The sequence below is a fragment of the Propithecus coquereli genome, unplaced genomic scaffold (genome assembly GCF_000956105.1).
Source record: "Propithecus coquereli isolate 6110/MARCELLA unplaced genomic scaffold, Pcoq_1.0 Scaffold9, whole genome shotgun sequence".
Classification (NCBI taxonomy): Eukaryota; Metazoa; Chordata; class Mammalia; order Primates; family Indriidae; genus Propithecus; species Propithecus coquereli.
Genome location: NW_012155284.1, coordinates 966,335 through 981,262, shown reverse-complemented (window position 1 = coordinate 981,262; position 14,928 = coordinate 966,335). Strand labels below are relative to the sequence as shown.

The 14,928-nt window shown below is 39.2% G+C and overlaps 1 protein-coding gene across 1 annotated transcript in view; it reads left to right on the top strand.

Annotated features, from left to right (window-relative positions):
- The window catches only part of ATG10 (autophagy related 10), a 266,695-nt gene extending 260,239 nt beyond the window's left edge, over positions 1-6,456 (top strand). The window contains exons 5-7 of the mRNA XM_012664569.1: positions 5,087-5,184; positions 5,796-5,912; positions 6,196-6,456. Of these exons, the coding sequence (XP_012520023.1) occupies positions 5,087-5,184; positions 5,796-5,895 (198 nt within the window). The 3' untranslated portion in view covers positions 5,896-5,912; positions 6,196-6,456. The remainder of the gene's footprint in view (positions 1-5,086; positions 5,185-5,795; positions 5,913-6,195) is intronic.
- Positions 6,457-14,928: the final 8,472 nt, after the last annotated feature.

Here is a 14,928-nt window from a genome sequence, read left to right as displayed (position 1 = left end):
TCTCATATCTATTGTTGAGCCCATCTAGTGAATTTTTTATTTATGGTATTATACTTTTTAAATCTAGAATTTCTATTCGGTTCTTTTTATAGTTTGCATTCCTTTATTGAGATTACCTATTTGCAAAGCCATTTTCGTAATTTTTCCCTTTTAATTCTTAAACATAATTTTCTTTAATTCTTTGAACATATTTATAATAGCTGCTTTGAATTCTTCATAAATACAACATCTGGCTTCCTCAGGGTCAGTTTTTATTGGTGACATTTTCCCCCAGGTAGGCATCACACTTTTTGGTTTCTTTGCATGTCTCAAAAATTTCTTCGAAAACTAGTCATTTTATATAATATATTGCAGCAATTCTGGATTCCAGTATTTTCCCTGAGGGTTGTCTTTTTCTTGTTGCTGCTGTTGTTTTTGTTTGTTTGTTTTAGTAACTTTCCTAGGTTTTATCTGCATAATTTTCTCCTGTAAGTGTGGCTGCTGATGTGTCTGCTATTTTTTTTTTTTTAAATTCTTATTTGTACTTTTTAGCCTGCCTTCCTCATGAGTTTCCAACTATGTTTGTATGGCTTTTGGGTTAGCCAATAATTGGACAGAGATTGTGGCAAATACCTTAATCCTGTAAGACTTCCTTCTTTTAGTGATAGATGTATGTGTCGTTTGGGAACACACTCAAAAATCAGGTTCTCAAGTCGGCCTCAGTTTTTACTTCTCATCAGGTCTTCTCATGTCTTCCCTACACATCCCTTTCCCATCAACCAGGATTGCCTGGAGAACTTACCTACACCTTCCACGACTGTCTCATTTCCAAAATCTGCCCATTGAATTTTTGGCTGATGTGCTGCTTGCCTCATCTGGGACTGCAGACTCTTCCCTGCAAAGCTGTGGTTTTTCCTTTTCATTTAATACCTATTTTGCTGCTTTTATTGGCAATGTTGCTGTGCAGTAGTTTTCACTGTCTGTTGGAAATCAAGTCAAACCCTCTGGCAGCATAGTTAGTTATTGGTTCTTATGGTCACCTGTGCTCTGGTAAAACTTCCTTGTTGATGGAGGATGGGGTTGGGGCGAGGGATGGGGTTGAGGGAGGGAGGGGGTATGGGAGTATTTCTAGGCAAGAAGGCTGCAAATTTCCTCTGTTTCTAACTTGAAATTCTAGCAGTTTATCATAAATTAAACACTTTTCAAAGGTTCCCTTTGCCCTTGGTTGATTTCCAGAGCCCAGAAATGGTTTGTTTTTTCACAATTTTGTTCAGTTTTGTACTTATTTTCTGGGGAGAGGATTTGCTGACCTCTTCATTCTGTCACAGCTTGAAGTCCACTCCTATTGTTATTTATATATAAAACTTTTCTTAAAAGATAACATAAGTATATCTTATAATTTTTATTTTAAGATGATCAACATATCATAGTTTGATCCTTTTAAACCAAAAGCATTTTACCAAAACAATATAATTTTTATTTTAAAATCCAATTTAAACTTTTGTTTTTTAAAGATAATCATTCATTTTAATATAAAGTTTCAATATAGTAAAAGATAAAAATTTCTTTTTCAGATGGCCAAATCTGCATTAAAGAAGTACTCAAGCTATTCTAAAAGCTCTCCTAAGACATGAAAGTCTCAGTTATTTTAAAAAAGTATTTCACACGAGCATCACCATGCATTTTATTTTGTTAGAACATAACCTTAAATGCTAATATGACTGTTTTTATGTCATTTGAGGAAAAATGAATATTAAAATGTTGCAGATTACTGAAGTGTTTTTGAAGTGCCTAAGCTTTTATTTTAATTTAAATTCATTTAAATTATTTTCCATTAATTTGGCTTTAAACCTGAATACAAATATATTGATAGTTCTAGTTGTCATATAGACCTAGACCTTTTACTAATTCAGACTTCTCTTCCTTTCAGTTATAATCAATTGTCAAATATTTCTAAACATTTAGATACTAATCAGTGATGTTTTTAACATGATACACAATCTATAGGAACTTTCTATTTTTAAATATTGATATTGGACTTTATTATAGGGTACCATAAGACCACGTTATGAATGTCTGGCTATTATCTGGTCTGTTTAGATATGAATGGGTTGAATACTAGTAGCCAGCTAAGTATTTGCTATGTGTCAGGCACTGTTCTATGCCCATTTCTGGTATTATCTCATTGAAGGGTCACAATGAATCTATGAGGCAGATGCTATCATTAGCCCCAGTTATCAGATGATGAAACAGAGACATAAAATGGTTAAGTGGTTTTCCCAAAAGCTCACAGCTGCTAAGCAGTAGAGCAGGACTTGATCCCAAACAATCATGCATGCTCTTACCCACTTGCTGTATGGAATGAGCAAAAGATGACGTATAGAAGTAAAGTTCAAGTCTTTACTTAGCAGCATCAAATGAGCAGCTCCAATGTGACATGGTCCTAAGTCTGCTCTCAGAAGATGATCCCTGAGCTGTCAGTGTGTATGCTTCTCTTGGGCATGAGACTCCAAAGGAGAGTGAGTCTTGGAGAGAGAGGAGGCTGCGAGATTGAGCTGATCCTCCTCATGATGAACATTTCCATCCCATGCAGCTTTGGAGGTCTCGGATTCATTTTAGTGAAGAAGGTAACATGTCTTTACTTCAGTAAGATTGGGTTATAGCTCTTCATTCCTTCCACTGGTAACTATGTACAGCATCCAAAAAGAATTTAGACTACACTTAAAATTTTTTTGCATTTCCCCTGCACATTTCATGTGCTTGTTTCCCCTTGGGGTCTTCTGCTTCAACACTCTGTCCCCAGAAATCTTCATGGTTGGTTTTTTTCTTGTCGTTCCGGTCTCTGATTAAATGTGACCTGTCTTAGTCCTGTCAGGCTGCTATAGCAAAAGTGCCACAAACTGGGTGGCTTAAACAACGAACATGTATATCCCACAGTTCTGGAGGTTGGGTAATCCCGGGTCAGGGTGCTGGCAGAGTCAGTGTCAGATGAGGGCCTGTTTCTTGTTTCCTAGATGCTGTGTTCTCACTGTGTCTTCACATGATGGGAAAAGGATGATAAAGCTCTCTGGGGTCCCTTTTATAAGGGTAATAATCCCTTCATGAGGGCTTCACCCTATGACCTAGTCACTTCCCAAGGGCCCCACCTCCTAATACCTTCTAGGATTTCAACATACGAATTGGGAGGTGGAAGGGGGGAGCACACACATTCCATCCATTGTACCACCTCTTCAGCGAGGCCTTCCCTGTCACCAAATCTAACATCACCACAATCCCTCCAGAATCATGTTACCCTGTTTGGTTTCCTTCATAGCATTTATTATTATCTGGATTATCTTGTCTATTTGTTCTATGGGTTTATTGGCTGTCTCCTGCACTAGAATCTAAGTGTTTATTTTAGAGATGCAGTAGTCTCTACAACTATATCTGGAACTGTTCCTGGCAGACACATAAAAGATGATCTATAAATATGTGTTGAATTAATACATTTTAGTTTAAGGCAGGCAAGGGAAACCAGATCAGGTTGGACAGGAGAACTTAACGTAGGCACAACGCATGTGGGCTGTGACCCAGGGCCCAGTTAGGGGTGGGAATGAGGGTGAGAAGAAAGCTGGAGAGAGGAAGCTGATGCCTTGCTAGAAGAATCAGGCAGCTGGTCAGAGACATGTGGAGGTGGCACTCAGGGAGAAAAAATGCCAGATACATACAAAAACCTGCAACTAGTGGATGACTCCTCCCTCACCACCCCACCAACCTCCACACCCAGCATCACCAGTACCAGTGGGACTGTCCCTCCCAGTTCTCGTGCACTGATATGTGCACATGCATGCAGACATCAGCACTTGGGATCAAGGGGTGAGGCAGGAGGGACAGCCACATAATTCTTCCTGTGACCAGCTCCAAGTCCAATTTCTCCTTGGGCTGGCTAAGAGGAGAAGAAGACAGGCAGCCCCTAGTCCAAACCAGCCTAGAAGCCTGTTTTATTTGGCCTATCCCATGTTTTAAAAAACTGTACCAACATTTAAATTTAGGAAGTTTTACATAAACTTTGGGTTTTCCAGGTTATTTTCATAAATGGGAAGGTCTGGCATGCTGAACCTACATTCCCACATGGCACGGTTGGCTGGAGTAGCAAGCACGGCTTCAGATGGGCCACTCTCCAGTTCCCTGTGGTCCCCATCACCTGCTGGTGTATTTAACCGGCATTAACCCTTTTAGGTCACCTTCCTGGTCTTCATAGGTATTTGAGTTTGCAGTTTCTGGCATAATGGTTAATCCACAGTGTAAACAATCAATAAATTTATCATCAATTATTGTTTTTGTGTTGGTAGCATTTGCACACAGATTATATAGACACCTCCTCTGACTCCCCATTGCTTGCTAAATAATGTCCTCATCCCTAACCTGGGAGCAGACTGACCCATACCTTATATCCAATTACTCCCTTATAAAGGGAGCGATTGGAGTTATATGGACTCTTAACTTTTAGAAACAGCCCTATAGGATTGAGGAGACAGAAGGAGAGGAACAAGCAAAAAGAGAAACTCAGAGACAGACACAGAGACCAAAGGAGAACAAGGCCATGTCCCTCCCTCTCCACTCACTGAACATGTGTCCATCGGCCCTGGACACAGTTAGGCCTAAAACAGCATGTTGACAAAATCTGTGTAAAGGAATATGCAAATGATTTTGGTTCCTTTACCATTGACAAAGAGGTAATTGAAATGCACTATTCAAGTGATCAAGCTACTGGGCTTTGTGAACATCCTTGAGGAAAAACTGAATAATAGTTATAGGCCAAAGAGAAACACTGGCCAACAGAGGGAACTGATAAACTTTACAGTTTGTATCGTGTAAACAAAACTATGCCCCTTGCTATACTATACTCAACTATACTACTTTATCAGTGAATGGCTCCTTCTCACCAACTTCTTCTCGAGTTTGGATTATAAATCATATTTCAAAATAGAAAATAGACCTGTATATTAATTCAGTAACTTGGAATTTAAAACAAACCTTTTTTTTATAGGAGTAAACCAGATTATTTATTCTAACTTTTTCAAAGTAACTCTCACTGGCAGTCCTGAACCCATTCTCATTCTTACAGGAACATCCAATACTTGGGCAGCCCTTTTTTGTGCTTCATCCCTGCAAGACGAATGAATTCATGACTCCTATATTAAAGAATTCTCAGAAAATCAATAGGTAAGAAACACCATCAACACACATTGGCTTCTACTCTGATTTTACCAGTGTAAATATTTTTTTGTGACTCTAAAAGCTACGCTAAAAAAGAAATATCCTTTGTAATGGTAATAATGGCTAACCCTTATTGATCTTTACTATATGCTCGGTGAGTTTTAGATACATTAACACACTGGATTTTTATAACACCCTATGTGCTAAGTATCATTATTTCACCCAGTTTACAGAGGAGGAAGCTAATGCGCAGAGGAGTTAGGTGACTTGACCAAGGTCACACAGCTGGTTAAGTGGTGGAACTGGGATTTGAACCCGAGCATTTTTGCCTCAGAACCCTGCTCTTAATCACTGCACTCTGCTACCTTAGTAAATGCTGTGAATTTTACATGTGAACTTAGAATCATCAAGGGGAGTCAGGAGCCACAGTGCCTTACCTCACCTTCACCTACCTTAGTGAGGGACCCTCACAGTCTCTCTGGGCAAGCGAGGGGCTGGCATTCATCTTTAAAGAAAGCCTCGTTTCTGACATCATCGGTGATAGACTGATTTTCTACTATTCATCCAAAGACTACAGTGGAAACGTTAGCATGGCCTGTGTTTCACTTGTTTTCTAGGAACGTCAACTACATCACATCGTGGCTGAGCATTGTAGGGCCAGTTGTTGGGCTGAATCTACCTCTGAGTTATGCCAAGGCCACCTCTCAGGATGAATGAAATGTTGATTGACAAAGGTAAAGAGAAAAGCTGGGATTTAATGTTTTGCTGTTAGGCTCCTCCCTGCTGGCCCCACCAGATGCTAAATTTGCTTTCCTCTTTAGTGAGCTGAACCCTGACCTGTTTTTAGTTTTCTGACAAGTGCCATATCCTATCATTTAGGAAGCATTTTACTTGGCTGTAAGTAGTACTCACCCAATTACAGGAGTGGATGGTTTTATTTTAGTATTGATATTCTTGAAATAAGGCTTTACTGCTCAGTTAACCTTTTATTCTCTTGGCTTTTATTTTGTTCTTCAGATTCTTCTGTTGAGCTTAGAAATTGCAACGTGAAAAATGTCAGAAGTTTACCTGGCCAGCCCTGGTTTTAATAAGACCAATACTATGCATTATTTCATCTCACCAGGATTTGACTTGGATTATTCTTCCCTTGGAAGCAAATGTCTGCAGCAACTGTTATTTGATGTACTGAATGTTTAGAAAAAACACTTCTAAGATACAACTTACTATAAATAGCAAAAAATGAATCTAATTCTGTAATACTAGAAATACTGACATGATTAAGGCACTAATGGTCATTCTTTTCTAGGCCAGGCGCTTCCTTTCCCTTTTTCTGATTTGGAGATTGATAGAGAAACGTATTTGTTTATTCATTTTAGTGTAACACATATGGAAATTGAAGTACAGGATTTACATGTCCCTGAAATCAGTGTTATAAATATGACCTATCTTATTCTCCCACAATCAAACTCAGGAACAACAGATTATTTCTGTTTTACTCCTTGTGTGTGTGTGTGTGTGTGTGTGTGTGTGTGTGTACGTACATAGATAGATACAGAATAAAGAAAAAACAATAAATATCTTATTGTGAGATAATGTTTTTACAAGCAAAGTATGGCATAGTAACTAGATAGGAAATGTTTAAACATTAAAAATTCTTTTTACCTATAGTAATAAAACAATAGTCATTTCGTCCCTCTTCTTGTCAAACCCACAACTCCTTTTCTCTACTATCCGAAGGATCTTGAGCGAATCTTCATGTCCCCGAAACTTACTTTCTTCATCTTTAATTTGAGAATAAGAAGCTACGTCATAGGGTTGCTGTGAGAACCACATGAGATTGTTAATGCATGAGAAAGTATTGTAAAATATTATGTTCCTTAAATGCCCACCTTGTATGTAACTGTTATTCACTCAGTCTGTAAATAAGTTTAACAACCAGTAAGGTATTAAGATAAACCTAATCTGGAAGAATTTTCTGTTTTGGTTGCTTGTTTTGTTTTTCATTTCGGTTTGCTAGGGGCTGAAACCAAGACAAAAATGTAATTGGCTCTTTAGAGAATCTAGATTACTGTCTGTCACTGAGGGATGTCCTTCAGGATCACCTGAGGATCTTTTATACCTACAGATGCTGGGGCCACCTGCAACAGCAGCTCTGGAGTGATTCGGATACACACACTCCCTGGAGAACCTCTGGTCTGGATGTACCTTTATTGTGGCATTGATTTGCGCAGTTTTGCTCTACCAACAGGCCTTTTCCAAATCTATGCAAGCTGGATTTGTTTCCTAATGTTTGCCTAGGCACTAAATAGATACTGAGGAAGTTTAGGAGACATTTGTTCACAAGGTGGCCCACTTGTGAGAAACCGGTCAGGGTGAGGGCATCATTCATTCATGGAGCACCATGATGGCGCCCCCAGTCCACATCTTCAGGTTGAGAGCTGAACTCTCACAAAGGGAGTAGAGGTAGACAAAGGGTTAATTCAAACTGCCAGAAAAGCTAAAAGTAAATTTTAAAACGCTGAGCTGCACATATTCATGCTAGGATGAGAGTCTGCTTATATGCTTGCTGGGCATTTTGGCATTTACCACTTAACATCTTTTCAACTTCTGCGAGGGATTTTTCCCCCACTCTCCCTAATGTAAACACAGATTTCTCAGCAAGTCATTTCTCAAGCCATGTCATTTCTGCTGTGAAATAATAACTTGTCATCTGAATGGTGTACTTGTCTGGAAATATTAGTTATCCTTTGCTAACAGCTTCTGAGATGGTAGTCTATCAGTTTGGGGCCATTGTTTTGTTTTGTTTTTTTAAGTTAAAAAAATTTTTTTGGCCGGGCACGGTGGCTCATGCTTGTAATCCTAGCACTGTGGGAGGCTGAGGTGGGAGGATCCTTTGAACTCAGGAGTTTGAGACCAGCCTGAGCAAGAGCGAGACCCTGTCTTTACTAAAAATAGAAAGAAATTAGCTGGACAACTAAAAATATATATAAGAAAAAATTAGCCAGGCATAGTGGCGCATGCCTGTAGTCCCAGCTACTTGGGAGGCTGAGGCAGTAGGATTGTTTGAGCCCAGGAGTTTGAGGTTGCTGTGAGCTAGGCTGATGCCACGGCACTCTAGCCCAGGCAACACAGTAAGACTCTGTCTCAAAAAATAAATAAATAAATAAAAAATAAGTACAGAGATCTAGACTGTGAATCTGGTTAGCCACAAGCTAAGACTTGGGCCAATTTTCTTAATCTCCTTTTTTAACTATTTCTATAAAACAAAACCCACAATATCTGTGGTGCTCACCTGGCACGGGTATAGAGATCAAAACAATACATAAAATTGATGTGCTTCAGAACCAACACAGTGACGCACAAAGTAAAGGTGACAGTGGATGATGGCCCCGCTCCTGCCCAGCTCTTGCATGCCTGAGCCCTCCTCAGTGCCACACGGGCTCTCTGATCCAGGAGTCTTCTCCTCTGCATCCATATCTGACTGTTGCTCATGCCGGTTCCCGCCTGGAAATGCCTCCTTCCCCACATCTCTGCCCAACTCCCACCCTGGTCTCTGTGATCCACCCTCACAAAGCCACCTCTGACCACCATGGCCCGCTGCTCCATGCTCCCTTCATTACTCACTGTCCTTAGCCATTATGAAGGTTTGGTTGCTGCTCTTTCACTCTGATTTCTCCCCTCCTTAAAGGTAGGGAGTAAGTAATTTCAGGGGAGGCTACATGTGCAGAAGAGTTGCTGTGTGCCCCTCTTACGTGGATCCAGAAAGGCTCTCGGTTTGGGGCTTGCGGGGCTGGGCGAGCTCTGTGAGTGACCAGTAGCAGGAACAGCAGCTGAGTTGATCAGTGGGTACTAGCCTGCAAGCTAGAGGTTAAAAAACAAAGTTAACCTTACCCCCAACAAAAACTTACGAAAATCAAGAAGAAAAAGGTAAAAACTAGGTTTTCACATCTATTCTCCCTGATAGGTATAGTGGTTTTTATTCATACTCAAGATATTAAGAAGTGGAGCTCTGCATTTTCAAAATCAGCTCTTAATTAATTCAGAGAGCTGATGTTCCAAAGAAGCTTTTTTAGGATTAAAATTTGAGAGTAAGAATACGAAAATATTCACTTCAGCAGATATTCATCAAGCTCTTCTTACATGCTGAGCAACAGGCTAGGTGCCACAGACAGCAAATGGGCAGACGTGACCCTGCCTCATGAGAGTGCCACAGTCCGGTGGAGAAGACGGACAAGAGGAAGACTTGGTACCAGTAGGGTATCTGCGGTGGCACACGTGTGGGGACATGTGTCAAGGAAGGCTTTGCAGAAGAGGAAGGGGAGTGGAGTTTCGAGATACTTACGATTTAGCCAGGTCGAGGGTAGAGGAGAAGCCTCAAAGGTACGTATGGGGGAGTGGTGAAGAACAAAGCTGGCTAGCAGGGCGGGGGTCAGGTCTGGAAGAGCCTTTATTGCTACGCTGAACATTTGTATTTCGCCTGAAAACCATAAGGGATTCAAAGAGAGAAGTTAAAGGGATCACGTGCATTTTACAAAGAACCTGTATTTTTTAAATGACTGCTACATATGACTAATCACACATACACTTTGCGTGTGTGGTTTTTTCACCACAGTGTACCTGCCACAGGATTTAGAAGGTGGAGGAGCACAGGAGAAGATTGGGGGGCAAGTGCCAAGGACCTTCCAAAATAAAACCTGCCAGTGTCCTGAAAAGCCTTGAGTCCTGGCTACTGTGTTACCTAGGGCAAGTCACTGCACCTCTCTGAGCCTCTGGTTTCTGATGTACTCATGTTAAGGAAGTGTTTTAGATTAAGTAAAATCAATGTATTGGTTTATAACCAGTATTTGTTAAATGATGTAGAATACATTAAAAAAATCAAAGTGCATTGTACATAGGAAGGGCATTTATTTTTTGAAACTGGTTTAAACTCTCTCTCTATATATATTATGTATATATATGTATAATATATATATGTATGTGAAAGCTATATCTGTGTGTGTGTGTGTGTGTGCACATGCTGGATTGTGATATAGACTGTATTTCTAACTCCGGGGAACAGTAGAGATCTGAGAATTAATGGACAAATAAGCTCCCTTTCAATTCTAAGACCCTCTGATTTTCTCCTCATGCTGCTGACCAGTAAGTTGCTGAAGGCTGTTCTAGAAGGATATAGGAAGTACTTAACTATTAATTGTGTCCATGGCATTGGGCTACTTTCCTGTACACACAGGTCTCCAAAGCTACTCCTCTGGATTTTTATAGGACTTATCTATAGAAGTGTTTTTATATTCTTATTCTTACATTTGGTAGTGTTCTTTAAAGCAGTCCTGTGATGTCAAGCTCTTGCTTTAACTTTTGTGTTGTCAGGAACGACATCTAGTGGTCATGTTGCAGTTATCCTTTCCAACTCACATGGATTCCTACATTCGAATCAACTCTACATAGTAATAAACACAACCTATAGCTGTGCGATGCTTTCTTAGATTATTTCGAAGCTTTTCAATGCCCAGAAGTCACTGTTTGTTGTAACTGTGAGGCAGAAATTTAACAAGGCATGCCCTGATAAATGAGGACTAAGAGCACTGAAGTTGAGAGCTGTGGAAGACGAAAAGGGAACCATGAGTAGGGCCCAACAAGGCGCCTTTGAAGGTTTTGACAAAGGAGGTGACTGTGGAGTTGTTTTTGAAGGACTCATTTGGCAGTGGTATATTGGATGGATTAGAAGGAAAAGAAACTGGATAGAGGCCAAGAAGCTAATGTCATGGTAAGGATGAATTCCTAAGTTAGGATGGTGACAGAGGAAAGAAAAAGAGAACAATGTCAGAGACATTTTGAGAACCAGAACTTGGTATGGAGAGAAAGACAGGACGCTTGTCCTGACTTGGTTATGTCTTAGGTTCTAAACTGGGAGTCTCTGCTCAGGCCTGGACTAGCTCCCCTGGTCTCCTTTCTGCAGGTACCAGCGACTGAACTTGCTTTCTTCTTTTAGGAAGTGCCACTGACACTATCCTTTGAGAAGATCTCTTCCTCTCAACCCCAGCAGCAGAGTGAGATGTAGTCTCCTCAGCTCCCTCCTTCAGTAAGTTCAAAGAGAGAGTACATAGGCCCTTTCCTGCTGCTGATCCACAGGGAAATGGCTAAATAAAATATACTATATAGCAGCTAAGGGGAATGAGTTCAATTTCTATGTATAAAAATAGGAAGATTTCATAAACAGATTGAGTTAAAATCCAAAAACTAGATGAATGTGCCCCCTAAAAAGCATGTGTTGGAAACATAATCAATGTTGTAACAGGAAGTGGAACATTTAAGAGGCGACTAGGCCATGAGAATTCTGCCCTCATGACGGGAATAATGGCCCCGGAAGTGGGTTCCTTTTAAAAGGATGAGTTCGGACCCTTCTTGCTCTCTCTCCCACCCATGTGACATCTTCCACCATGTTATGATGCAGCAAGAAGGCCCTTACCGGATGTGAACCCTTGATCTTTGACTTCCCAGCCTCAAGAACTGTGCGTCAATAATTTCTCATTATGAATTTACCCAGTCTGTAGTATTCTGTTATAGCAGCATCAAACAGACTGAAACACTATGCATGCAACTTGATACTATTTATATAATAAATGCACTAATACCACACATTTTCTGTAGGTGCATATATTAATACCTTATATGCAGGACAAATATAAAAAGTGGTCTAGAAGGAAGCACATCAAATTTGTCAGAAAGGTTACTTCCGAGGGTGGACAGTGGGAACTTGGATTAGAAGTGATCAAAGAAGATTTTGCTCTTTTTTTGTAATGCTACACTTACCTATCCATAGAATATGAAACTAAAAATTCATCTTTTAAAAAATATTTGAGTCCTCATAGATCATTTAGGAAATACAAAAGAATCTGAAGGAGAATATTTAAAAAAATCACTGAAGTATATATCATTACCCAGAGTTAACTGCAGTTAAAATTTTGATGTATTTCCTTGTACTACTTTAAACATTTAATTACGATCATCCTGTATGTGCTTTTATGTACTGATTTTTTCCACTTTTCTCGCGTCATTTAATATTCTTTGAAAATACAACTTAATGTGACTAACTAGGATTTCTCCATATCAAAATGTATGAAATAATTCTATTGTTTGACTTTTGGTGATTTCTAATTCCTCACTGTTTATTTAACATAAATTCACTCCGTACTTACTTCCCGTACGCTCAGGAACTGTTCTAGCGATATAATGGTCAACAGGGAAGACAAAGGCTCTCCCCTTAAAGAGCTTTCAGAATGTAATGCAATGAGAAATGTATGCAGAAATAAGTGTTCACATTTTGTTTCTTTAGGTTACACTGTTACTAAGGGACTTAACAGATCAAAGGCTATCAAATCATGTCACTAAACTGTTCCCCAGTAAGGCTATACCAATTTACATTCCCCACAGCAGTCTGTATTTTATCATTTCAATAAGTCTTTGAAAATAATTTTATTTTACTTAAGCTTTTATTACTGAATTGAACGTTCCTCTTTTTGTCTTGCTAAAATTTGCGTGGGTTCTCAGCTTTGTTTCTTCTCAGTATGTTCTATATTTCCCAGTGTGCTTGGTTTAGTTTTCTTAGTTTCTTCTTGTGACTTCATTGCCCCCACATGTCAATCGTGCTCCTATAAAAGGTTATTGTCCATGTATTGGTTTTAGTATAACCAGAAAGTGTGGCAGTTAAACAATTAGGCTGTGTATGTAATTTTTAAAAAGTATGGAAAATTTCAAACATAGGCAAAAGTAGAGAAAATAGTACAATGAACCCTCACATACCTACAAGTCAGAATCAACAATTGCCAAAATTGTGCCATACTCGTTTCAGTTAATCCTTTTCTTCTTCCTTTATTTGCTCAAATAATTTAAAGCAAATCACAGACATTATGTCATTTGTTTTTACAGGTGCATAGTGAACATTTTATTTGATATATTCCTTCCATTTTTACTCCATTCTCAGACCTTAAAAACATCTTTGGGTTTTTGTCCTCTGCTTTTATTCCTGAGGGTGGGGCTTTATACCCTTTTTCTAATTCTGCCTTTACCAGTAATACTGGAGAACTTTTCTCTAAAATGACCATAATTAGGTCAGCCAGTGCAATAAAGCAGAATGTAAAATGTGCATTTTGCAGGTTCTGTGGACTGGATCATCCACAGAACATCACCACATTGGGGACATTCCATAAACCATATCAAACCACAGGCAACTTCTCTTGACTATTCTCAGCTGTGATTTAAATGGAAAATTATGTAATATGTGACTAAATCTGATTACTGTTGTACAGGTTTAAACAGCTGGTTTCTTGGGTTAGGAACCCCTTTGAAAATCTGAAAAAAGTGTATAGAACCCATTGTCAGAAAAAATTTATGGGTACACACACACACGCACACATACACATGTAAATTCTGCATATAGTTTCATAAGATTCCCAGACCTTTTAAAATCCATCTGTGGGATAAACCCTTTCCCATCTATGGGAATCCTGGCCAATAAATGGCTTTCTTCTCTTACACACACACGTACACGCAGAGGCAGGGGGAAGAAGAGTATAGTGACAGGGAAAAAAGTACCTAATTATAAACATAAGAAAATGTGTAAAATACAGATGAACCAAATCAACTATTGCATACTGGAATTAAAAGCCTAGAGGAACACTTGAAATCTATTAGGAGCCTGAGGAGGGGAAAAGTGGTCATACTTATATGCAGACACATAAAGAACAGAGTACATCAAGCTGTCAAACTATATAGAAAAAAAAATCTTATTATAAACTAGATAAATTCATAAAGCTATTGGAGAAAAATGATATGATAAAACAATCTATTTCATAGCAGTGTTTCTAAAGTAGGTGTTAATGGACAAAACATGTTTCAAAAAGTAACAGTTCTCTGTACTGTTCTCAACTGATTGAAATGAAAAATTATTTAAAGTGTGGCTTACTCTCTGTCCATTATTGTACAGATTTAAACATTAGCTGGTCGCTAAAAGAGATAAGAAAGCATTATAATATACTATTTCATGTGCTGTGCCTGTATCAAAACATATACGACTACTATGTACCCATAATAACTACAAATAAAAATTTTTTAAAAGAAGAATCACACACACAAAAATATGTCATTAGCATATAAATTGCATGGAAATTCGGGCATGCTCTGTATGTCCTACACTTTTAACTCAGCCAAGTATTAATAGCCCAACCTTGTGTTCTGTTTCTAATTAACTGCAGTGAAAGGGTTTTAGAAAGCTAGACTTACACAAACAAACTCCCACACTGTGAGTAGATTTAGAGAACAGGATTTATGTCAATAACTTATTACCACAAATAGGCAAGCAGATCACAGGTAAAGGCCCTGTGGAGGGAGCTGGGACTTCCCTGGCTAGAAGGTCTGACTAGTGAGTGAGGATGTTGATTTCCTCCTCCTCCTGCCCCTGAGGGAGCAGTTTTCCTCAGCATCAGAATTGCAGTTTGAAAGCTTCCAGTCTGGAAAGCCGAGTTCATTAAGGAAGGGATTTGCAGTGGTGCTCATCATGCCTGGCTGAAGTTCCGAGGGCTGTGTGTGAGTGGCTCCCTTAATTTCTGAAGATACACACCACATATTAAAGGCTTAAGTGACCATCTGAATGAGGTGGGCGACTGTGCATGTGCATATTTGAAAATATTGCTTATCTGTCACTCAGGGTTACCTTCAAAAGTGTCACTCTAAAAACCGATTTTCTCCTAGGAG